General features: G+C 39.3%; 1 protein-coding gene across 1 annotated transcript; it reads left to right on the top strand.

The window, feature by feature from the left end:
• The first annotated feature begins 2944 nt into the window (after window positions 1–2944).
• LOC134636235 (diacylglycerol O-acyltransferase 1) lies at window positions 2945–21617 on the top strand. The gene is made up of 17 exons (XM_063486129.1): window positions 2945–3291; window positions 4778–4868; window positions 6775–6815; window positions 7197–7282; window positions 12633–12685; window positions 13194–13299; window positions 16048–16176; window positions 16444–16512; window positions 16647–16750; window positions 17075–17113; window positions 17209–17250; window positions 17792–17836; window positions 18182–18294; window positions 18678–18743; window positions 19144–19231; window positions 20117–20179; window positions 20639–21617. Exons 1-17 carry the CDS (start codon window positions 3050–3052, stop codon window positions 20786–20788), a joined length of 1527 nt encoding a protein of 508 aa, XP_063342199.1. The 5' UTR covers window positions 2945–3049; the 3' UTR covers window positions 20789–21617.
• The last annotated feature ends 3161 nt before the right edge of the window (window positions 21618–24778 follow it).

Genomic DNA, 24778 nt, shown 5'->3' with positions numbered 1-24778 from the left:
TCCCCTTAGAAAGAGCATTCCCCGTGGAAGATTATTACAAGTCATTAGAAAAGACACTCAGTGGAAGCAATGGGGATTTGTGCTTATAATCCACAAACAGGGCAGCTTTTGATATTTTTACAGTCACTCCAAGGGAAAAAAAAGGTCTATGACAAATTCGTCCAGGAGTTTGAGAGTTAAAACAATTAGTCATAAGTTTCTTATTGATCTCTCCCCAAGGTCTCTTATCCCGACAACTGCAGGCGGGCTCATTACTCTAAAAGACAACCTTAAGGACTGATAAAGCCGAATCAATGCCACTGATCAGCTCTCACCTTAGTATGGATAAACACACCGAACTAGAACAGACAGAAAGGGCATTCTCATTAAAAAAAAAAGCTTTCAAACAGTCTTTTACACCAAGAGTACAGTAACTTACAGGGTACAAGAGAAGGTGGTTCAAAGAAAACCTCAAATGGATTTGTTATGGTAAAATCCTAATCTCTAATTCTGAACTACTAAAAGTTCTTGTCAGATTTAGCTGAGACCGCTGCCTTTTTACCACTTACAAGGCAGTCCTGCCTTGATGCCTGAGAATGTCTTCTTGTGTTTGTACCGTTACACTTTGGATGTTGGAGCAAGTTCCATGACATAAAAAAATCAGTGTGGACAGAAGCACTTGATCACTTGCACCCTGATATAAGTGGCTACAACTTTGGGCCCAGCTATTTTGTGGTGTCGGTGGCAAGTTGCGACTTTTTGGCACCATTTTTTCCCAGTGGGAATGCGTGAAACCGGTTCTAGATTAGGCATCGGTGCCACATCACTGAAAAGAGGTATTCATCACTTTAACAATTACAGCTTGAAACAATGGCACGCCTATGGATAGGCCTTGGACACCCAAAGGAATCATCTAGCCACTGTATTTAATAAAAGAAAGCATGGTTGCACTTATTCAGTGCTTCTTCATTTTATAGTCAATCACAGCACTTTTTTCACCCATATGGCACAGAGATGGTTAAATGAACTGCTCTCCACGGTCCAATTAAATTGGTTAATGCCTTTGATTTTCACTCGCTCTTTCTCTGGTTCTTACAAGTTGCATTAGGGGTCTTGTGCACTCTGGTTTCACAGCTGAGCTTGTACATGTTGCAAGCTGTGTTTCTTTGAAGTTACTCAATCCTAGTTTACCACAGAAACAACCGCGCTGAAGTATTGTTTAATTTTACTGTTGTAGTTCCCCATTGACATTGATGATTTGCATATCATTATTTTAGCGGTAAACTCAGCATTCAGCCTTCACATGGGTCTGTCCTTGGCAGAAGTAGTTTAGTTCATCACACAGATGGACACCATACAGGCACAGCTTTGGAGTATGAATGTGTGTAAATGTTAGATAGAAAGCACTCAGGTGTAGAAAAAAGTACTCATATGGATCAGTTTATGAGGCATGTTGTATAAAGTGAGTGCTCAAGTAGAGTAGAAAAGCACTATATAAGAACCAGTCCATTTACCAGAACCAGTGCTGATTCTCTGTTTTCTGTTCATCATACAGTCTAACTCTTATCATGTACCGCTGTGCTGAAGGAAGGATTTGGACTCATAGCACAGGATGCAGGAGACAGTACATGAAAGCATTTGACTTTTATTACTGCTAATTTACAAAGACACAAAAATAAACACAGAGCCAGGTCAGAGCTACCACATACACAACGGGTATGAGGGGACAATGCAACAAGGAATACAAACGGTTGTCTAAACAAAAGGGAATAGGGCAAAGTGGAAACATCTGGGAAGAAACTGAATACACTTAAAACAGGGCACAGACCAACATGGGGACACACCTGGGGATAGAACGGGATCAAACAAGACATAGGTAGCAGAAAGCAAAAAATCCCCATAATAAACAGAAAACTAAATAACACCATGTATATATATGGATGCTGTAATCCAACCTCTCCATCCCCTTCTCAAAATGAATTTCTAGACACTTGCTTAGTCTACGCTTAATCCAAATGCCCATCAAAACATGACACCCCTGGCTTGAAATTAATCAACCTCAGCTGCGTTTTTGGCGCTTAAACTTGCTATAAAAGTTCATTTACATCTTCAGCTGATACTTAATTATTTTGAAACTCAACTTTTAATTGCCCAACATGCACTACAAGAAAATTACACTGATCCTCTAATTAACATCTTGTAATAATAAAGCCTCGAGAGTGGTGAACGGGAATGAACTGATGGACTATTTTGTCAACTTGTTATTCTGCTGGTCTTCCGTCTTGCTGGCGTTTAGTATGCATCACATGTCTTTATTGGTGTCTGACGGGAGCTCAAACCCCGCATTTTTGCGCTGTGTTGTCTCTAACATGCTTACATGCTGTTTGGGACCCGGATAATAGCTCATTATTACTCTTCCTTGAACCGCCTAAACCCTCAGAGTAGACTCTGACTCACCTGCCACACAGTGTGCAACAGTCAAACAAGTTACAGTGCTTTCACCATCAGCGTCATGAATACACTCCTACCTCTGTGTGTGTGTGTGTGTGTGTGTGTGTGTGTGTGTATGTGTGTACGGGTTCGTACTATCCTGGTGGGGACCAAAATCTGACTTTTACTATCCTGGTGGGGACTTTCTGCACCGTGGGGACCAAAATCCAGGTCCCCTCGGGGTTGAAAGCAATTTTCACACTCAAAATGCGGTTTTACTGTCAGGGTTACAATTAGGTTATGGTTAGGTTTAGGGTAAGGGTTAGGGTTAGGCATTCATTTTTAATGGTTAGGGTTAGGGTAAGGGGCTAGGGAAAGCATTATGTCAATGGGATGTCCCCACGAGGATAGCAAACCAGACATGTGTGTGTGTGTGTGTGTGTGTGTGTGTGTGAACTGTACTGAAATCTGAGCTTTGGGCGGATTGTTTTGCAACCCTTTTACTTCCCCTTCTCTGTAGACTACTACGCCTGGGTGTCACCGTTGCTACAAGCATGCTATTATCCGCAGTGAACAGTTGAAGTGGACTTCTGTGAGTTATTACTTGGTTTTTCTATCCCATCTCTCTCACTCTGTCATCATGGGTGACTACAAGCCAGCCGAAGCATTAACCCACAGGAGAAGAGCGACTCTCGCAGCGGCGAGAGCTGCGACTCTACAGCCGATGAGCAGGAGGTTTGAAGGGGATCGTCAGAGCTTGGTGGCCGCAGACATTAGCTTTGAAAATGAACATAACAAACGTGACCATTTACTGGAAATAAGCCGGAATAAAACGAAGAACGATAAGAAGAAACGCAGGAATGACATAAGTGACATGTTGAGGTGAGCTGGATAAACTTACTGAAGTGTTGCCCAGTTCGAGGAAAGTGGGAAGAGTTTTTTGTTTTTCCTTCAGGAAAGATGTGACAACATGCTGCCAGTAGCTAACGGCTAATGTTGTATCTAGCGTTTCTTAACGCTAAATACGTGTCCTTGTTATTCATTGTCGGTAACGACTTGGTTCGGGGTCGTGTGGGGGCAATCTGGACCAGAGCCTGTTTATTTTTCCCACAGTTGTCACTCATTCATTCATACTTACACTCCCGCTCTTCTTTAGTGCTGCTGGGCCGAGTTCCAGGAACTTTAGGATCGGGTATATGTGTCTCTAATAAATAAAATGCATAATGTGGGTTGTTTCGTGGGAGGCTGTGTAAAGGGGAACCCTATGAATAGGCGTGAATTAACTTAATCTTCTCAGACTAGTTATGTAACATGTTTGCAAAAGTTTCGCATATTCGTTTATATATCTTCTTTTCTTCTATGTTTTGCTTCTAAGTAGCTATACTTTCTTGACATTTTTAAAGAGTTATTGAGCAATAGGTCTCCAGGTTTACTGAAGGTCTTGGAAAGTTTTTCTTTATTTTTAGACGTTTGCTACTAACTACCAGTTGCAAAAAACGCATAATTTGTTCCCCAATTGTTTAGTTGAATGTACAAAAGGTGTACAAGGTTATTCCCAAAGAACTATACCTGAAAACTTGACATGGTGTGCAGTGTGTACTTAAAAAGTTTGAGGAAATTGGAGAAAGTGGAGGCCTAAAAACTATCTGCAGCGGATGAAAAGAATCTGAAATGAATGTCCTTAAAAAATTGGAAGAAAATCTAGCAAAGACCTGACACAGGAACAGAGAGATGCATGTGGATCCTACTGCTGTTTGCTGAAGCCTCATCAGAAATGGCCTGGGTGGAAGGGTGTAGTCAAAAAGCAGTTTTTAATGTAGGGAAACAGGGAGGATAAAAGTCTGAGGAATGCCAAACTACACAAGAACTCCACTGAAAATCAGTGGCAACAGTTCCAATTAAGTGATGAATCCAAATGTGAAATTTCTGGTTCAAATTATCACCAGTATGTACAGAGGAGGTCAGGAGAGAGGTACAACAGTGAGTGTCTACAGCCATCTGTAACAGAGATCCGTGCACATATGAATGTCTACAAACCTCAAGCAACTGAAGCAATGCTCTAAAGAAGAGTGGGACAAAATTTCCCCACAGTGATGTGAGATACTAATAAAAACAGACAGGAAGTGATTACTTATGCTGTTGTTTCTAAAGGTGGTTCTACAAGCTGTTGATGGGGAGTACTTAGTTTTTCACAGGATATGTTTGTTGCAGGACTATAAAAACCTTCACAGAGCTCCTAGCACATCTCACTGTGTATTTAACTTTGTCCTATTATTGCAGTTAGAGTCCGAATGAAAATCAATGCAACATAAATACATTCATTTTTAATTGTCTCACTCATTTACTGTATCCATCTGATTTATTTCAGTAACTGTCACAAGACACAGGAGTCCCTGCTGAGTTCAGCCAGTGGTTATAAAAACTACAGAGGAGTCCTCAACTGGTGTGTGGTAATGCTGGTAAGACACATACAAAAAGAAACATATGTGTTCCCACGAAAATCCTTAAAAAAGCATTTGACAGTCTTGTTTTGTTGTTTGAGCAGATAAGATGATATTTTTGTTGATTTTTAATGAATTTCCAAACATGGCCAACATGTATCCAGTGACATAAAGCCAAGCGTCTTTCCCATCTCTATTTCCCACTCAGGTTTTTTCTTTAATTTTAATTCCAGCAGCTCTTAGTGTGGGCGTAATTGTCAGTTTTTGTGTTTTTACCAGATGTATTGGTATGAAATTATGATTTTTCTGATTACAATGCAGCAGGGCAGGTATGTTAGTTCAGTATTGAAATTTAAAGCACGAGGATACCCAGAGTATCTTACCATTATCTGGATTCATTTACCGTAAATGGAAGTCAGGATAAGCAGTCAAAAGAAAACTGGTTATCAGCTTGCTTTCAGCTGCAGCCCCGATGGTGTTAGGTTTGCAGCATAAGTTACCACGGTGATGTACCCCAGTAAGATGTGAACCACCTTCATAATACAAAAACCCAGTGTTAGCCCCCAAGTGACCTGTATACAATGATATCCTGCTTTGCAGTACAGGCCTGTCAGGTGTACACCGCCAAGCTATTTGTAGAACAATCTGTCTAACCACACTTCCTGTAATTAGACTTTTTGATTATTGATTTTTTTTTCAGTAAGATAAATCTTATTTTATTGCATATGACTTAATATCAGTTTAGCAATTAGTATAGATAGTAATGGACTTTTGTGATACAGACCATCCAGTGTCATAGACTAATACATTGAGATAATTCAATATTGTATTAAATAGTAAACAAAATGATTGTCCGGATTAGGACCCTGATTAACTTATCTTCTGATATATGGGCATGACCTCCGACACTTCTGCTGACCCTTGTTTGTACTAATGGTGATTGTATAAAAATGTCACCAGCATTTCAGCCAACATTCATCCTAATGAAATGCAGAGTTTTCACTGCATTTCATCCAAGTGAAAAGGAAAAAAATATGCAGAGTCACGTGTTGCTGTCATTACTGTTGTGCTGCTTCTGTCCCCTCATTTCCTCTTTGTGCAGAGTTTCCTCTCAGGCGGGGCTCAGCAGCTTTACCACAGACACACACATAGACACACAAGGCTCTAAAAGTATTTTGTTCAAGTTAAATAGTTCAGGCAGATAATTTTTCACTCATCGAGAACAAAAAAACCTATGAGCTCTAGCCATAGTCAGGAATCTGTTGTTCATCTATTCCCCATTCACAAGAATGGCTACTTCTCCAAGAGAATTGGTCAGATTTTTAGTGAAACCTCAAACAGGTCTTCATTGAAACTGTTCTCAAGATGAAGGTCACATTTGTTATTTTGCGTGCGGTACCTGCATTGTGATGAAGTGTGAACAGATGAGCTAACTAGCTAATATGTATTTTCTAGAGATGTCAAATAGTGTACATCCACAGTAAAATAACTGACCTGTTAGTGTCAAGCTTAGCACATTTTGCAGTTCTTTCTCACCCGTGCTTGGGAGAATGGGCCAATTATAGCAGGAAACAAGAGGAGATTCGGGTGGTGAATCCTGCTAATCCGACAAATCATTGTGTTCATTATAGGAGGTTTTTCCTTCATTCTGACAGACCCAGAGATTTTGTGTTTGGTAATAAGATATTACAATCCATTTAGCTGAGGAGAGCAAACGGACAGGATACAGCAAGGAGTGCAAAAGAGGGGAGCAAGAGAAGGAGATGACCATGGAGGAGAGGGTGATACAGAACGATGAGGCAATTCAATTAAAGCTGAAGGCTTTAAAATGAGAACCATGAAATAAATGTACATGTGGAGAAAAGTGTAAGGAGGATTGTTGTGCAAGAAATATTTATCATTGACTTGTTTCTTTTTGTTACAGGTACTGAGCAATGCTCGCCTCTTCTTAGAAAACCTCTTACGGTGAGAATGTTTTATTAGCTATTATTTCAAAAGGCTTCATGCACTACTTTTACCCAGTGTGCCATTCTTAACATTAATGAGGGTGATGTTTTAAATGTGACACGAGGTTCATGTAACTCATCTCGTCATAATGTCATTTGTTACACTTGTGGGTTTTTTTCCTCTCAGAAGTTAAAAATACCCGCTGTGGAAAATGTTATATATGAAGCAGAAAACTGAGCCAGTGCTGCGTCAGTTGTAAACTATTAATGCAAACTTCTCACAGTATTTCTGTGAGAAGTTTGTGTTACTTACATTAAAGCTCAGATCTGTAAAAACACACGTGTCTTAATTTGGATCCTGGCTTTTCTATTGGCCATCGTTCTTGTTTTGTTTTTTTAGGTACGGTGTTTTGGTCGATCCTATTCAGGTGGTTTCCTTGTTTCTGAATGATCCCTACAGCTGGCCAGCAGCTTGCCTAGTGATTGGTAGGTATATTTTCTGTGCAACACTTCAAAAAAATGGAAATGATTCAAAATTATTTTACACTGATTATATTATTTCTGGGTTAAAACAAAATCTTAGCTACAAAACAAAATGCACAAAATGCTTGTATAACCAAGACCAGGATGACCAATTTTAAGTGATCTTAAGCAGTAGTATTCCAGGTTGTATGAAGGTTGGTGACTTTTTTCACTCATTTGCAGTCCACTCCTTGTACCTGAACATGTTCTGGGGAAAGTTTTAATTTAGCAAAGAACCATTTTTAAAATAAAATCCTTAGAAACTTACTAACATCCTTTCGCCAAAACAAGTGGGGGACAAAAGTGTGATATGTAAGTGTAAATGTCAGGTCATACAAAAAAAAAGTTACCTACAGTAAATTAACAATGTTTGAAAGTCTTGCCCTTAAGCTATAGGACAAAAACAGAAACTGATAGATCCATCTGGACCTTAAGTTTATTGATCTACTGCTTATTAGAAAAGGTCTCAGTGGAAGGGTGTCTGCCAAGAAGTCTGTCATAAGGAAGAGAAACTGGGAGAAAAGGCTGTGGCACGCCACAGTACATAAGAACTGGATAGAAAATCAGTGGCAACAGGTCTTATGGATTGGCTTAAATTATTATCACTATGTGTGGAGAAGTTAAGGCGAGAGGTACAACAGTGAGTGTCTGCAGCCATCTGTAAAACACAGTAGAGGCTCTGTGATGGTTTGGGGCTGAATTCAGTCAGTGGTGTTGGGGATCTTGATGGATTTCTGTATACAGAAAAGTACCGTACCACCAGATTATCATCCACCATGCAGTACCATCGTGAAAGTGTCAGATTGGCAACAGCTTCAATTTTTTTCACCATGAGAATTCCAAACACACTGCCAGAGCAGTAAAACACACAATGGAACAATTTTAAAACAAAAGGCAGCTAGCATTCAAGAGCATTGAATGTCCTCAAGAAGCCTGGAGAACTATTCCTGAATTACTACTTAAAGAAATTAAAAGGATTCTTGTTTAAGAGAGTTGTGTTAAAGAATAAAAATGATAAAGAATAAACAAAATATTGACTTTCAAGCTTGTTAGAATTGTACAGACTCTGTTGTTGCCTTATGTACTGTATTTTCTGAACATAAAACATAAAAATGTTTCAGTAATTCGTTGCAATTCGTGGATCAACCTAGCAAGAACATTTCAGAAAAATAGGTGGAAAAAACATTTAAAACTGGATTATAGATCCACTTCCTTTAAGGCCTACCCTGCTATAAGACGAGTACTTACTTTTATGGTATATTGCAGTGAAGGTCTGCAGTGGTGCAGCTTTCAGTGTCTCTAGAGGGACACTCACCTGCCCTATATACTGCATACTGGTGTTCTCCTGCAGAGAGGAGGAGGGAGAAAAATGGCGAGTAAGAGAGAGGGATGAAGAAGAGAAGTAAGGAGGAAGGATTTAATGGAAGCCAAGTTAAGTAAGTAAATTTGTATAGATGGTTGGAAAACAGGAAAAGAACAGGCAGAGAGAGACGGGATAGAAAGAGCAGGAGAGTGGTGGAGTAAAGTGCTGCATCAACTCAGGACCGGAGAAGGGAAAGGGAGGGAGGAGGAGAGAAATGGATGGAGTTAAGGCAAATGACTGCACAGACAATGGGTAAGAGGCAGGTGAGGATGGGAGTCTGTTTACAGTGGCATGGACAGTAAAGCAGCCTATCCCCCGAGGGCATTCAGAGAGTCACTGCAGTAACTTACGCACACTCCCACACACACAAACACAGTCTACACTTCATGAAGCCTACCAGCAAAATGGGCAAACTTTTGAAAGAAAGTTAGACATTAAGAAAACTCTATTGTGAGTGATAAATGTTATTTTACTTTGCTGTAGTAAGTGCATTGCTTCTACAATATATACCTGAAGGCACCAGATAAAAGGTTTGTGTGTCTAACAGGTGCTAAATTGAGTTGTTTGTTCCAGTTTCATGCAGTTTGGGCACAATACAGTAGTTGGTATTTGGCAAAGAGGCTCAACAGATGCTTTGCAAAAGAAAAAGCAGTAGGGAATAAGATTTGGGCTCTTCTCAGATGTTCTTTTGTCTGGTTTCTCTTCTCTGCATTTAGAAGTCTCTTATTCTGTGAATTGTTCTTATTATTATACAACGATAATGATGGTAATAATAAAATTGTCGAAGAAAACTGTCCTAGCAATAAAGATCCTTATTTAAATGTATTAAATTGTTTAACTTTTTTAAAATTTAGCACCAATGATCTTGATACACTCACAGTACTTTGTAAAATTTGCTGTGTTATCCTTCGTGATACTCTCCTTTGCATATTTGCTGAAAGCGTGAGTTCTCCTCATGTTAAACGCAGCCTAGTTACAAGACAGGTTTCCTGACTCCATACTTTTCTTTTTCCTTCCTATAGGTGAATTTAAAGATGAGTATAATGGGAGTGTATTGTGAGGTCTGTTGAAGTGATGCCTACAGGCTGATTAATTACTTTCGTTCGTGCACAGTAATCTTACTGTATAGACTCTGCTGTGCCTGCAGCACATTTACTCCTTCCTGTCTTCGATGTGCCGTGTATACCACCAAATCAAAAACAACCATGTGACTGAATGACTAAATAAATTGATTCATAATGGCAGTTATCAAGGGTGACACTGTTGATGATCACATGACGAACCCCCCCAGTAGTTGAAATGCCTGACAGTTTACACATCTGCTCACTCTGTGTTAGACAGCTGACACCATGCTAATGACTGATAAGGGTTTCAAGAACAATTGCTGCAGTTATTTGTCATCAGCCTAGTCTAGTAAGAGAAATGAGAAGCCTACATACCAGTGATTTTAATCCTGCATTTGTAACTGTTACAATACAGAAAGAAAAGATTGTATGCACACACACAGTATATAAGGCGAAAACAGAGTTTATACAATTCTAACAAGCTTGAAAGTCAATATTTTAGCATGACCAACGTATTGTTCATTGCTGCCTGAACTCTCTTAGACAAGATTTCTTGTCATTTCTTTAAGTAGTCTTCAGGAATAGTTCTCCAGGCTTGTTGAAGTCCATTCAGAGCTCGTCTTTGGATGTTGGCTGCCCTTTATTCAGTTTTCTGTCAAGATGATCCCACACTGCTTCAGTAATGTTGAGGTCTGAGCTCTGAGAAGGCCAGTCTATGATTGATATTGTTTCATTTTGTGTTTTGGATCATTGTCTCCACCACTGGATGAAATGCAGCCCCAAACCATGACAGAGCCTCCTCTGTATTATGGCTGTAGACAGTCAATGTTGTACCTTGGTCCTGATCTGTACGTACAGACAACAATTTGAACCAGAAAATTTACATTTGGACTCATCGCTCCATAAACCCCGTTGTCACTGATTTTCAGTCCAGTTCTTGTGTAGTTTGTCATACCTCAGCCATTTCTCCCCGTTTCCCTCCTTAAAAATGGCTTCTTGATGGTCACCCTTCCACTGAGACCATTTCTGAGGCTTCAACAAACAGATGGATTATCTGAAGGTCCAGATGTACCTCGCAGGTCCTCTGTCAAGTCTTTGCTGGATGTTTTTTTTTTTTCCCCATTTCTTAACAACATAACTTTTAGATACTGAAACAGATATTGATACAGATATATGCAGAGACACAAGTAGATTTTCATCTGATGTAAGTGATATGAAACACTGTATACCATCCAAGGTTTTGGTTGGTAGCTCTTTGGGAATCACCTCGTTGCTGCAACAATATTATGTTATGCCTGTTAAACTACGTTATCCTTGTAATTTTGCATAGTTTCAGCTAATAAAATTGGAACAAATGGTGTGATTTTTGGCTGCAAGTAACAAAAGGCCTAAAGATATAATTTAAAATTGATTCTGAGCTAAGTTTTCTCTTCTATGTTGAAACAACACTGGTTTAGCCCTTGAGTTAGGTGCTTTTTTTTTTTTACAGTATAAACAAAAAAGAATGACCTTCCTCTGAAAAGGAATGAAAAAGCAGACAGTAACCAAAGAAATACTTTCAAAGACTCTCAGAAAGCCTTGAGAACTATTGCTCAACACCACTTTAAAAATTACAAGAAGTCTAGCTCCTTGGAAGCAAAGTAAAAAGAAATGAGGTCTTATGTCTGTGAAGGTTCTCAGTCATCCAGGTCATCGTAGTCTAAGGAGCTTGGAAAGAAATGAGGTGTTGCTCAAGACTTTTGCACAGTACCATACATCCCAAAATTATACCTGTCTTTCTGAAGTGTGGATATAAAATCATACTGTAGAAAATCTTCTTTTTTATTTTATTTTCTAAAGCTTCACTAAAGAATCTTCTTGATTATGTTACTTGATTGATTCCCTTGGGATTTTTCTGTCACAGTCATTTGCTCCATGGCCTTTTTGATCTTACATATTCAAGTAACCAGTTTAAAGTACACTCATTTATTTGATAACCTCCACATCGTATAAGTTGTCAAAAGAGCAGCAGACATTGAATATGGAGATGGATATACTGTGCAGGAAACCAAAAATAATTGATAAAGAATAAAAAATGATGTGATTCTTTGTGTGTGTGTGTGTGTGTGTGTGTGTGTGTGTGTGTGTGTGTGTGTGTGTGTGTGTGTGTGTGTGTGTGTGTACGGGTTCGTACTATCCTGGTGGGGACCAAAATCTGACTTTTACTATCCTGGTGGGGACTTTCTGCACCGTGGGGACCAAAATCCAGGTCCCCTCGGGGTTGAAAGCAATTTTCACACTCAAAATGCGGTTTTACTGTCAGGGTTACAATTAGGTTAGGGTTAGGTTTAGGGTAAGGGTTAGGGTTAGGCATTCATTTTTAATGGTTAGGGTTAGGGTAAGGGGCTAGGGAAAGCATTATGTCAATGGGATGTCCCCACGAGGATAGCAAACCAGACATGTGTGTGTGTGTGTGTGTGTGTGTGTGTGTGTGTGTGTGTGTGTGTGTGAGAGAGAGAGAGAGAGAGAGCTTTTACACACACATCGACTGGTCTAGTCACTCAGCTGTCTAGCAGTTGGTATGTGCTGTGAAACACATATGCTCTATTATTGCCGCTTCATTTCTTTCATCAGGTGTTGCTATTTAATCATGTGAAAGTCTGTGTGTGTGTGAGAGACACCATGTTGCTCAGGTTTCAGGAAATTTTCAGCCAAAACATGAAACTGGTATATTTTATCAGCACTGCTTTTAAAACGTAGAAGTCACTGACTAAAATGATGGAGTTCTGCTGAATACCAGTGTTTTCGGAGCCAAAATGTCTTCAGTTCATGAGCTCCCTAGTGTAAATACAGGCTGAAAAAATGATCACTGAGCATCAGCACTGACATGGTTCATTTTGTCTGACAGTGTCCAATGTGCTCATTCTGGTGGCTCTCTATACCGAAAGGCAGCTGTCGAAGGTGAGAAGAGAAACCCTGCTTGCACTAAAACATGAGAGCAGTGTGAATTTTAACTGGACTGCTGAATTCAGAGCACTTTCCCAAGTCTCGGGTGGGATTATTTTTCTAAAACTGTTCTCTAAAGCTGACTGAGGAACTGACCCTCCCCAGTTGCATCTGCAAATGTGAAATGGTAAAATGAGAAATTAGTTTCACCATCTACATTTGGGGCACATTCAGTAATGCTCTGCCTGTTTGGCACGAATTGGAACAGTTTTGTTTTTTGTTGTTTTTTAACTTAACTAGGCCAGAATAACTTAAAATGCGATCTATGGTGGGGTGAGAAGTAAAAAATGGTTAAAACATTTAGTTTCTGTAATAATTGGCAGTGTTTTAGAATTAGGTCACCAGTAAATACTTAAGGCTAAAAGTATGCGACCAAAATGGAGGCAGTTTTGTAGAAATGGATACACTGTTAAGATGTGACATAAAACTCCTGCTGTTCCTATGTTTTTCTCTTTGGACACAGGGTTCATTCAGTGAACTTGTGGGATTTCTGGTCCATTGCATTAACATGGCCGTTCTGCTAACGTTCCCTGCAGCAGTGGTCCTATTGGTTCCCTCCATGACCTCAGGTAAAATGTGTTTCCCTATTATTCAACTGTCCTCCCTGCAATCTTGTTCCTAACAACTGTACATTACTGCGACAAATAATTTACTAAAATAGTCTCATCTCTTATGCAGCCAAAACATTATCCGTTCACTCGTAGTTTACAATGTAGAAAATAATTTAAGGGTAATAAAGATTAAGAGAACATCCACTTCCTTGCCCTTCACAGAAACACGCAGCCAGTTCGGCAGTGCAGTAAAAGGCATCTCTGATACAGAGTCATAATTGGAGTCGGTTAGTGGTAATGGACCAGTTGGTCATGACTGGATTGTTTCCAGCTGGCTCTGAGGAGAGGAGAGGGGAGGAAAGGAGAAGAAAGGAATGGAAAGGGGTGTGGCTTGCTGTGCAGGGTTATTCAAGGTTCACTACCTTCTGTCTTCATCATACACACAACATGATTGACCCATGATGAATTGGGAATACAGCATACCGTATTTTTACAGGAAAGACAAGTACACAGAAGTCCTCATAAATTTAATGAGAAATACTCTTTAAGCACTTTTTTTTTTTACCATGAAACAATCTCATTAATGTGCATTACTCTGTATAAAAACAATAGATTATTGCATCTACTGAAATGTTATTGCTTGATGACAATATTTTGCAGGAAATTTAACTGCTGTGTCATCGCAAATTTCTTGACCAATGCAGATAACCTGTTACGGAAAGTATGCAGTATTTGTCATCTAAGAGTAATAACACTTGTCAGAAAAAGTCTACTTGTGGCGTAATGTGGTAGTTATCCAAATTTCACTATTTCCCCCGACTGACTGGCTTATACTACGGTAAAGTCTTAGCCTGTACCGGGGTTGTATAGTTTTAGGTGGAACACGTGATGAACTTGACACTTGACAAATATTTCACCGACAAGGTCACATTTGTCACTTAATCCACAAATGTTCCACGGTAGGAGTGTTTTATGTCATGGACTTGATAAATGTATTTAGTTCAGTTGTTTTGGCACAGCACCAGTCCTTTACTCTTCAAGCTTTAGTAAGCACACCCCTGACTTTATATCAATCAAAGGACATCCATGTTGGGAGTTTCCTATGTAAGGCTGGTTTATTTTATCCCAGAAAGTCATTGTTTCCCCTTTTGGGTTATTTTTTCTCTCCTCTTCTCCACCCTCATCTCATCTGTTCTCTCACTGGGAGGTGTAGAAGTAAAGGAGTCGGTCCATCTGTCTGTCTCTTTTCTCTGCACTGCTGTTCGCACAGGAAGGACAATTGACAGAGGGCAGGTGTGTGTATGTACGAATATGTGTGCGTACTGATATTAGGTTTTGGGGGCATATATTAGGGATGTTTTCACAGTCACATTGTCAATTATCATGTAAATGCAATGTCCTATTACAAAACACAGCTAATTTTGTGTGTCTGTGTGACAGACGGAGAAAAAGAAGGGTGGTAATACATTTATAGACATTGAATCAAATTTGGTAACATACTATTAAACTTTACTGTTATCTAGTGCCGTCATTTCATTATTTCCAAAGCTTTGGATTGGTCCTTTAATGCATCATGGCTTTAGGTGTGTGCACCTGGGTTTGAGTGTCCTTACAGTGTCCTTACCAGTGTTTCTGATAACAGTGCGAATTTGAAAAACTGAAAAATAAAAATCACACAGGTATTCAGACGTCCACATAGATGGTGTAAAGTGCCGCATACATTGTGTATTTTTATAAGCAGGTGTAAACCACCCTCTAATATTCTAAAGCACGCTCTTACTCAGCTTATCAAACTACAACTCAGAAACTGCATGCATAAAGCTATCAAAGCTTTCTTTGCATAGTGTAGTACAGCGTTAGGCGACACCACATCTGAGAGGGGGCTGGTTTTGGCATGTTTTTCCCCACTCAGGCTCGCCTCTGTGTGCTTTTTTTTTTTTTTTTTACGATTCCTATCTCTTGAGTCACTGTCTTGAAGAAAATCTAGCAGTTTAGGAGCCACACTGAGCCAGAGAGACAGATGGTTAATGGATAAGATCTGGTATGGTTTGCTGCCAGGTGTGCTGACCTCCTCCTCACCCTGCTGGCACAACAGGCAGTTTTTGTTTGTGCGTTTCTGAGTGTTTGTGCACATATACGTGTGCGTGTTTGTTCTCTGTCCGGCTTGATCCCTTTCTATCAAGCATATGGTGACTATTGATAAAGCCCTGGTAGGCAAGCTGGTGTAAGCGTGCGCTTGCAATTTACTAAATATGTTTATTGATCTCCTTTCAAATCAGCTTTTCCTCATTGGCCAATTAGCACAAACTTTGGCACGGGTTTCTGAGTGCACATACTCTCATAAAAACAACAACAACATGGTGACTATGTAATAATGTCCTTGGCATAGTTAGACTGCTTTTATACTTTGTGTTGAGATGATTTATTTAGCTGAGCTTGTTTTGCTGTTTGTTCCAGATCAAATGACAGCCTCTCATTGTCTGTCTCCTTTCCATTTTTTCACTCTCCTACCTCTCTGCTCTGTTTTCCATCCTGTCCCTGGCTCTGCTTCTAACATACATCCCATAATTTGTTTTCCTCGCATTGTTCTCTTAGTTTTTATGTCCTCATCCATTCTTCTTCGCTATTTTTTCCTGTCTGTTAGCATCCCCTCATATCTTCCTCATCATCTTCTTCTTAGATCACATATGAGCTAATTACATGTTTCTGCATTAGTTTATCCACAGTGCTAATCCTTACCTCTTTTTCTCCCTATCCCCATGACAGTTGGTGGTTTATTCGTACTTGGTACTTACACCGTTATCTTACTTAAACTGTACTCCTATAAGGATGTCAACTTGTGGTGCAGAGAGCTGAGCACTATGAAGGCAAAGAAACTGTCCAGGTCACTGTCTTGTAAGTCACACATACGCATGCTTATTTAGATTTATATTTTACACTCACTGACATCATAAGAAAGTAAGCAATATACATTATCATTTTGTTTTTATACTCGAAATGGCTTTTAATGTGATTTAGTTTCTACCCAGAAAGAGGTTTCAGTATGTTGCTCGTGCTGTTATGGTGACATCTACTGGCAGATTGTTGACACCACAGTTTTCTGATGAAACTTACATGAATGGTGACATTGCTGTGTGTAAATTTTATTTATGTCTGGTACAGGCCCGTCAGAACAGCGTTTCTATGAAGGTGAACGCAAAGTGTGCTATCCTGGCAACCTCACCCTCCGAGGTACTCAGAGCTTTTATTATCATTACTGTTTGCTGGGATGTGAGTTGATCGTGTTTCTGTGATGCACCACTGTTTCTGTTTTACTGTGTTTACATGTTCTGGTTAACACACTGACTTTCTCTCCACCTCTGTAGACATGTACTACTTCATCTTTGCGCCGACTCTGTGCTATGAGCTCAACTTCCCCCGCTCTCCAAAGATTCGCATGAGCTTCCTGCTAAGGAGACTCTTTGAGATGGTGAGGAAATATCTCATGTTAGCATCACCCATTAAACACCTTTAGTGTAGCTGTGTGTTCAAAGTAAGCACAGACACACACTCAGACGATTAGAAGTATCACCTAAAAGTGCTTAAGTGCTAGATCACAGTATAAAGGTGGCATATTTCTGCAGAAATATTGGGTTATGGATACGATGCAGTATATGTACAAGTTTGATCAACAACAAAGGGCACAATCCCAACATGTCAGACAAACAGGTGCATCATTTAAGAGTGAAACTGAAAAAAGGCATTTATATCACTGAAATAATGTCGCTCTATCAATTTGTGCCTTTCTCCTCAGCTTTTTTTCACCCAGCTGTTAGTTGGACTGACTCAGCAGGTACAGTCGGATAAACCTAAACATCACCCTTTAAAATGTGTATGTTGCAGCTCATTACTTAAAGTAGCTTAAGCATTTTTTTCTCTTTCTGTCAGTGGATGATTCCCATCATTCAGAGCTCAATGAAACCACTAGAGGTAAGTCAGGCAAAATGAGACAGAAGCTGCAAGTGTGAAGTGTTTTTAAACCAGATGCGTAAAATCTGTTCAAGTATTTTGTGCCTTAAAAATAATTTTTGGAGTCCCCTATCTGTAACGTTCACACCAGCTGCATAATTTTGTAAATTTTCAATCTTATTTGCAACCAAGCTCAATTTTCCACTCAGGTCTGACCAATCAGACCACTGCATTTGGCAACAAGTGAGCTCTTGGCTCAAAGCTCCCACAAGTGTTGAATTTACAAAAACATGTAAATAGTAAAATATAATATATTATTATTTTTACCTCAGAAACACATTTACACGGCGTTCCAGATCAGTCGGCTCAGTGGATCAAATCATGAAATTCTGCTTGCTGCTGCATTCTCGTGACAATTGGTTGAAATTGAAGTTATGCAACAAGTTCGGATTTAAAAATGCATGAATTTCTTCTCACTTTTAAGGAATGTTCTTGGTGTGTAACAGCCTTTACTGTGTGTTTCTCAATTCACGCCTCTTTTCTCATGTTTTCTCTCCTGTAGGACATGGATCTGTCCAGGATGACTGAGAGACTCCTGCGACTGGCTGTGAGTAAACACTATAACATTAAGCACCATGACATGAAAACAGAGCTCCAGTTTTGATAAAAATGCGAAGCAAAAGATCAGAACTGTTAATTTCCAGTTCTTGTACTTGTCAGTGTTTTGGACATGCAGTATAAAGCTACAGTTTATTTATAACCAGAGATCATGCTACAACTGTAGTGCAACTTCTCAGTCATCATTAAAGCAAATACATGCATGTAGTGTGCACGCATATGCCAATTTATATTTAAGCTGTAAACAGTTACTGCGTATACTGAGCATGCAGCAGCATGTTGGGTCACGGTCGTGTGTTGTTCCTGTTCACGAGACTTGAATTTGTCGTTCCAGGTTCCTAATCACTTGCTTTGGCTGATGTTTTTCTATTGGTTCTTCCACTCATCTTTGAACTTCACAGCTGAGCTGCTGCGCTTTGCTGACAGACAGTTTTACAAAGACTGGTGGTAAGTTTTTGTCTGTGTTGTTTGTGATTTTTATGAGGTGTGGTGGACTGTGCTCAAACACTTTTTCAGAGTAGCTCCATGCACTAATAACTGCATGTGTGTGCATAAGAGAGCGGATTTATGTGCATTCTCATGAATGTATTTGGGTTTATATCAATGCCATTTGTATAATCAAAGCAGTAAACTTATGAATCAGTTTGTGTATTTCTAATATTTGTAAATAGGTGTCAGTCAGTGGACTGTGGAATAATTGCTTTTATTTCCTCCTTTCTCATTAAAACATATTTCCTTATGTCTATCAATATTAATCAAGCTGCTTTAAATCCATTATTTAGAGGCTGTAATCCAGCGCGCTGTTTGATGGCTTTTTTTTTTTTTTATAGGAATTCGGAGTCGGTGACATATTTCTGGCAGAACTGGAACATCCCAGTGCACAAGTGGTGTCTACGGTAAAGTGAATTATTCACACACTAGGACATTAGAAGGGAGGAATTAAATTATAGGACTCGGCACAGGAGACGGCGGTGAATTTGATGCAGCGGGATGCGCTTAACAAGGCACACTGATGTATTCAGGAAGTGGATTCATCTGGCTGTGATTGAATAAGCAGCGGTGGTAAATACAGCAACAGGAGCAAATACATTTCTATTAAACAAGATGAAGTAAACACGGTGCCTTCTAAAGTGTATTTTCTCTTAGAGAGACAGAATTACAGCAGGTCTACTGTAGTACACATGGTAAACAAATTCTAGTTTACTGAAAAAATATAATTTGTTCTCAGAATAATCTCTCTGATTTGAATGTAGGTATTCACACATTTTTATATCTGTTCTTCTGTGTGTCTTGCAGCCACTTTTACAAGCCTCTTCTGAGGAGAGGATTCAGCAAAATGTTCAGCCAATCAGCTGTCTTCTTCTTGTCAGCTTTTTTCCATGAGGTAAGAATAGAGACCAGAACTGCTTTTTCTGCTGAGCTTTCACTGTCATTCAAAAAGGGGGAAAAAAAGTAGCAATCAGGTGCTGCTAATCAAATGCACTTATTGGTTAACTAGTAAAGAAGTGTTAGCACCTCTATGAAAGCAGAAATTTTTCCTCTCCGCTCATCCGGAGCATTTACTGATGTTCAGGACATTACAGAAGTTTTGTGGTTCAGACCACAAAACTTTTGGAACAATGTTGTTTAGACAGATGAGACCAAAGTGACCAGAACAAGAACACAGCATATCAGCATAAACTCTTCATACTAAATGTAAAGCACAGTGGTGGAGGGGTGATGATTTGGGCTTGTTTTGCAGCCACAGGACATGAGCGCCTTGCATTCAGTGACCTGACTGTGACCAGTGTCAGGGCATCTGTCCAACAGCTAAAACTTGGCTAAATCTGGGTCATGCAACAGGACAATGGTCCCAAGCACAGCAGCAAATCTACAACAGAATGGCTGAAAAAGAAATGAATGAAGGTGTTGCAATGGCCCAGCCAAAGTCCAGACCTCAATGAACTGAAGCGATGTTGTAAATAAGTGGGGGTCAAAATGCTTCCATGACTGATAAAGTCATACAGAAATCATCTGCTTCAAGTTATTGCTGCTAAAGGTGGTTCTGCAAGCTGGTGAATCATCGGGTGTGTTTTGTTTTTCACAGGATTGCATACAGTGCTGTGAAAAACATTCTTTCTTACATGACCGCACGTTGACCTAGACAAAATACAATGTACACAGTGCTGTAGCTCTTTATCAGTGTGGTGCAAGTTGTCAAGCATATTTCTAGAAATTATAGCTGAATATTGATGATTCTAATTTTTCTGTCTGTTTCCCTATCTGCCAGTACTTAGTGAGTGTTCCCCTCAGGATGTTCAGGTTATGGGCTTTTATGGGCATGATGGCACAGGTAAGACGATAAATATACAGCTACAGTTGACACAAACTGCCGTGTACTGAAATTTTTAATGTAACATGGGTGCGAATTCCTGCTCAGTGTTTAAAAATGCTAAATGAAAAAAAAAAGCTATATGGAGACCAGATGTCATCATTGTATATAACTAAGAGGGTCAAAATACAGACATTTTTATGATATTTCTTTGAACTGCTGATGGACATCTTGCGGTGTTGTCAGTGTTTGACCCCGAAATAATTAACTTAATAAATAGCCTTATTAATATACCGGGGGATGTTTGATGTACCAATGATAATCAGCTACCATGGGCTGCCTCTCTGGATTTAATATTTACAAACAAAAAGAAATAAGAAGTTAAATAAATTAAAGTTAGGTTAATTAGGGCTGTCATTAGTGTTATGTCATGATTACTCCTTGTGGGCTTTTTTTAATGATGTTTTATTCGCTCACCAGCTTCCATTAGCCTGGTTCGTTGGCCGTTTCCTGCGTGGTAACTACGGCAACGCTGCAGTTTGGATTTCCATCATTATTGGCCAGCCGTTTGCTGTCCTCATGTACGTCCACGACTACTATGTCATTCACTACAGACAGGAGGGAGACTAATACACATGTATATTCACACAACTTGCAACACATCTTTCTTACTTAAGTATAAATACCACTAGACTAAAGCACAGGTAACACATATTGTCCGCTACTCCTACATGTCAGGATGAGCGGATCACATCGACTGTGTTGTGGTTGTAGTGTGTTTACATTAGACACATTGACTTTTGTGTCGTCCTGCTGGAAAAGCTGAGAATACAGTGGGGGGAAAAGCAGAAATGGTTAAATGTCCATCTTGAAACACTACTGTAACATAAGGAGAAAGGTGATGTAGCATGCAGCATCATACTCAGGGGATTTTTTTATTTCAGTGCCTTGTAAAAACCTCTGATGGTTAGTTTGGGGATTCATATTTATGGTGAGTTTGTCGTTATTGGTACTGTGAGAAGAGCAGACACAGGGTTTTCTTTACTCTATATCTTATCTTTAGTGTGTGAATCACAGTGTAGACACTGTGCTTGAACACTATGAAATGCTAATATGACACCATGATTCAAGGGGTTGTTGTTGGTTAGGAAAGAGATCTATGATCCCATCATTTTTCACTTTGTAACCAAAGAGGCCTTAAACTGTGTGGTTTTACTGTAAGGGGAGGATCATAAGAAGAATGTATGCTTCTAGGATTTTTATTAATGTAACTTGGGGGTTTTTTGTTTGTTTTTTAACTGAGAAGCTGCCATGTATCAATTGCGGCACCACTTTTTTTTTGTACTGACTTTTTTTAAATTTTGTACGACAACAAAAATGAATAATGTGGTAAAAACAATTACAGAATGTGCTGTATTAAACACCAGACTAGTGCCAAGTAACAACGTCTAATGATAATTCAAACTGCAGTTTGTGTCTGAAAATAAAGTTTTGATTTAAGTTTTATGAAGTGTGTGTTATTTAGATTTTTTTTCCCATTTTGGCATGAACATGGTCTTTCTCATTTTAGTTTAAAAGTAAAAAAAAAAGATTAAAAGTAATTAGACAATACTTGGTATTGAAAGTGAAACATGCAGAAAACAAGAAGACAAGTGCAGCGTTCTCATAGCCTTCATGTATTTTCTTTCCTCCATGCGGCCATATGCAAATATGTTGCTAGAAAGGGAAATTGAGATTTTTATTTTGTAAAAAATTTCTTTTGCACATCCTGTTTACACTCGAAAAGCCTTGATAGCATTGGTTTGGACTCCATTTTGCACTCAGAGCTGCCTTCATTCTTTGTGGCAAATACTCAACAAGATGCTCAGAGATTTTTGACACAGATTTGTCAGCTGCACATCCATGATGTGAATCTCCTTTTCCTCCACAATCCAGAGGTGCTCTGTTGTTGACTCTGGAGGCCAAATGAGTGAACTGATTGTAATTTTTTAAAAAACAGTCTGAGATGACAGGAGCTTTGTGTCAAGGGTGCGTTACCTGCTAGAAGCAGCCTTCAGTACCTGGGTGCACTGTTCTCATAATTTGGTTGTATAGTCAACAATGCTTAGGTAGGCTGTGGTATTTAAATGGTGCTTGCCTTGTACTAAGGCGTCCAAAGTGTGCAGAGAAAATTTATCCCATGCCATTACACCACCAGCAGCCTGAACCTTTGATACAAAATATGAGGGATCCATACTTTCATATTGTTAAAGCCCAAATTCTGACTGCCATCCACATGGAAATCAGAAATCCAGACTTGAATTACAGCCTCAGTTTCCTATTTTTAGCTGACTGGAGTGATACCTGGTGTGATCTGCTGCTGCTGTAGCCCATCTGCTTTCAGTTTTGTTAAGGTTGTTTTAACTATGTCAAGCCTAAATGTGCAGCTGTGTGTTGACTAATACATACTTGCATTAATCTTCAGTTGAATGGTTGTATGTAACAAAGTGAGTGTATATTTTAGCGGCCCAGCTTAAAGTAGATCATTTAAGATAAATTATAACTTTCACTCAGCTTCTCGCTGTTAAACTTTCCACAATGGTGGAAATTTTTGCAAATATCTGAACTTGAAGCAGCTTTTGGAAGACGATGTTTTAGAGCTGTACTACTTTACTGTGGAACTGTATTGCCTTTTCTCCTTAGATTTCTATAGACTAGGCAAATATTTAAGGCGATGAGAAAAGACAATCTCCGAGTTGGTGTCTAATTTCTCTTTCACCTGTTAATGTACAATTTGAAGGTTTGTAATAATTAGATTAGGAGACAGTCATTTAACATTTACCAAATTTGAAGGCATAATTGCCACTGTATAAGATCACACTGCTGATAAAAGTTACTCTATTAAAGGATTACTTTTTTCTCAAACTACCACCCTACCGAGACTTCACCATTCAGAGAATCATACCTCAAAGAACACTAAGGAAAAAGACAACTACTGCAGTTTCCTTCCAGCTTACTCCTAAGCACTTCTTTCACCCCTTAACAGTGTTCGATGTACAGCAGTGCATAGTAATTTTACACCTGTATGTACCGCCAGTGGATCATGTCATTAAATTTAAGACCCTGTTGTCTGAGGCTCTGAAGTAATCAAATATTAATACCTCCAGGCAGTGGTATAAATCTGTAATCAAGACGATGATGATGATGTCTGTGACACTCACCACTTAGCTCTTCTTTCAGCTCCTTTATCAAGATTAGAACGATCATGTGATGCATTCAGAAAAGCAAATTAACTCCCATCCTTGGATGCTGGGTTAATGCTTCACTTCACCTGCATCCCAAATTACAGTGAGTCATATACATCATGTATTTTCCAAAATAACCTCAAATCTTACTCTTATTTCTTTTACCAGTTAATGTGTGTTTGGATGATAGCAAGGTAAAAGCAGAAATTGCAAAGATATAATAATACATCCAAACACAGTCATTAATACTCATACACTTCAATCTTTAGTCACAGACATTTACCAAACCAGGGTTTAAGGCCTGATAGTCACCATGATCAGGCTAACTGCCTACCTGGCTAAATATTCAGTGTAAGACAGTGACAGTTTATTTTAGTTTTTTATTTTATCCAAGGGCACAAAACCAGGTCACATTCTCACTTTCTCTCCATGTGCTAGTAGATTAGTCATCCATAGGTGTGAGGACAGGGCTGTGAACCTGCATTTTGTCAGGTTGACAGAGAGTTAAACATGAAGTCTGGGACAAATCATAAAATTTCTCAAGTGTGACATTGGTTAAACAATCATCACGGGCGATTAAACTGTAGATAAGACAGGGGACTTTGGATATGTGAGGCAATCCCTTCAAAACACAAATAAACAGGTATATTTTTTTCTTTAAGGACTTGGTAGGAAATTGTATAAGGCTAGTTTGGTTCCTGTCTTTAAGGTTATTATTGTTTCTGTAGAGACTCCACAAGTAAGTTCACGTTTTCCTCTTGTGCTTGTTGTCATGAGGGATACATGTAGTTGTTTACAGAATAATTTAAAAAACCTTCTCATTCCCGTTAAACAAGGAAGGCAGGAGACTTTACTTTTTGCTGCAGATGGCTGCACCAATGTAAGAAATGCAAAAAATGTCAACATCTGTTACGAATCATTGGTGTTCAGAATGATATAAACCACACCTTCCAGATCCTGTTACCCACAGATTGATGCACTATCTCTATAACAGCCTACATTCACGAAGACATTATATACTGTAACGGTCTGTCTTCTATTTACCCACATGTGCAGACATATATATTTACTCCATGTTTTTCTCTGAGTATTTCTCTAAAATTTTCCCGTGCCCTTGCTCCATGCACTTCTTTCCATTCTGTTCTTACCCTGCTCGTTCTAACAGGTTGATCCATGGCGCTTCTCTTGGCATCCGTTATTCCGGATCTTTTCTAGCTAGCCTGACAAGTTATGAGTGATGATGATCCTCCTGCCAGGAAACCAGGAGACCTAAACCTGTCCCATTCTGCAAGACTGATGGATGCTTGAACCAGGACTAGTTATCAAGAGACAGCCCGAGTCTTACATTTGAATGTGATTTTTAGTCAGACCAGTGTATTTACTTCCTGTATTTAGG

This window comes from Pelmatolapia mariae, linkage group LG10_11, assembly GCF_036321145.2.
Source record: "Pelmatolapia mariae isolate MD_Pm_ZW linkage group LG10_11, Pm_UMD_F_2, whole genome shotgun sequence".
Lineage (NCBI taxonomy): Eukaryota > Metazoa > Chordata > Actinopteri > Cichliformes > Cichlidae > Pelmatolapia > Pelmatolapia mariae.
This window is presented reverse-complemented; position numbering and strand designations above follow the sequence as displayed.

Excerpts from the sequence above, each read along its gene's own strand:
- LOC134636235 (XM_063486129.1), top strand. The coding sequence starts at position 3,050 with ATGGGTGACTACAAGCCAGCCGAAGCATTAACCCACAGGAGAAGAGCG. Across the intron at positions 17,114-17,208 it reads TAGTTGGACTGACTCAGCAG|TGGATGATTCCCATCATTCA; the intron begins GTACAGTCGGAT and ends TCTTTCTGTCAG. Across the intron at positions 18,295-18,677 it reads CAGTTTTACAAAGACTGGTG|GAATTCGGAGTCGGTGACAT; the intron begins GTAAGTTTTTGT and ends TTTTTTTTATAG.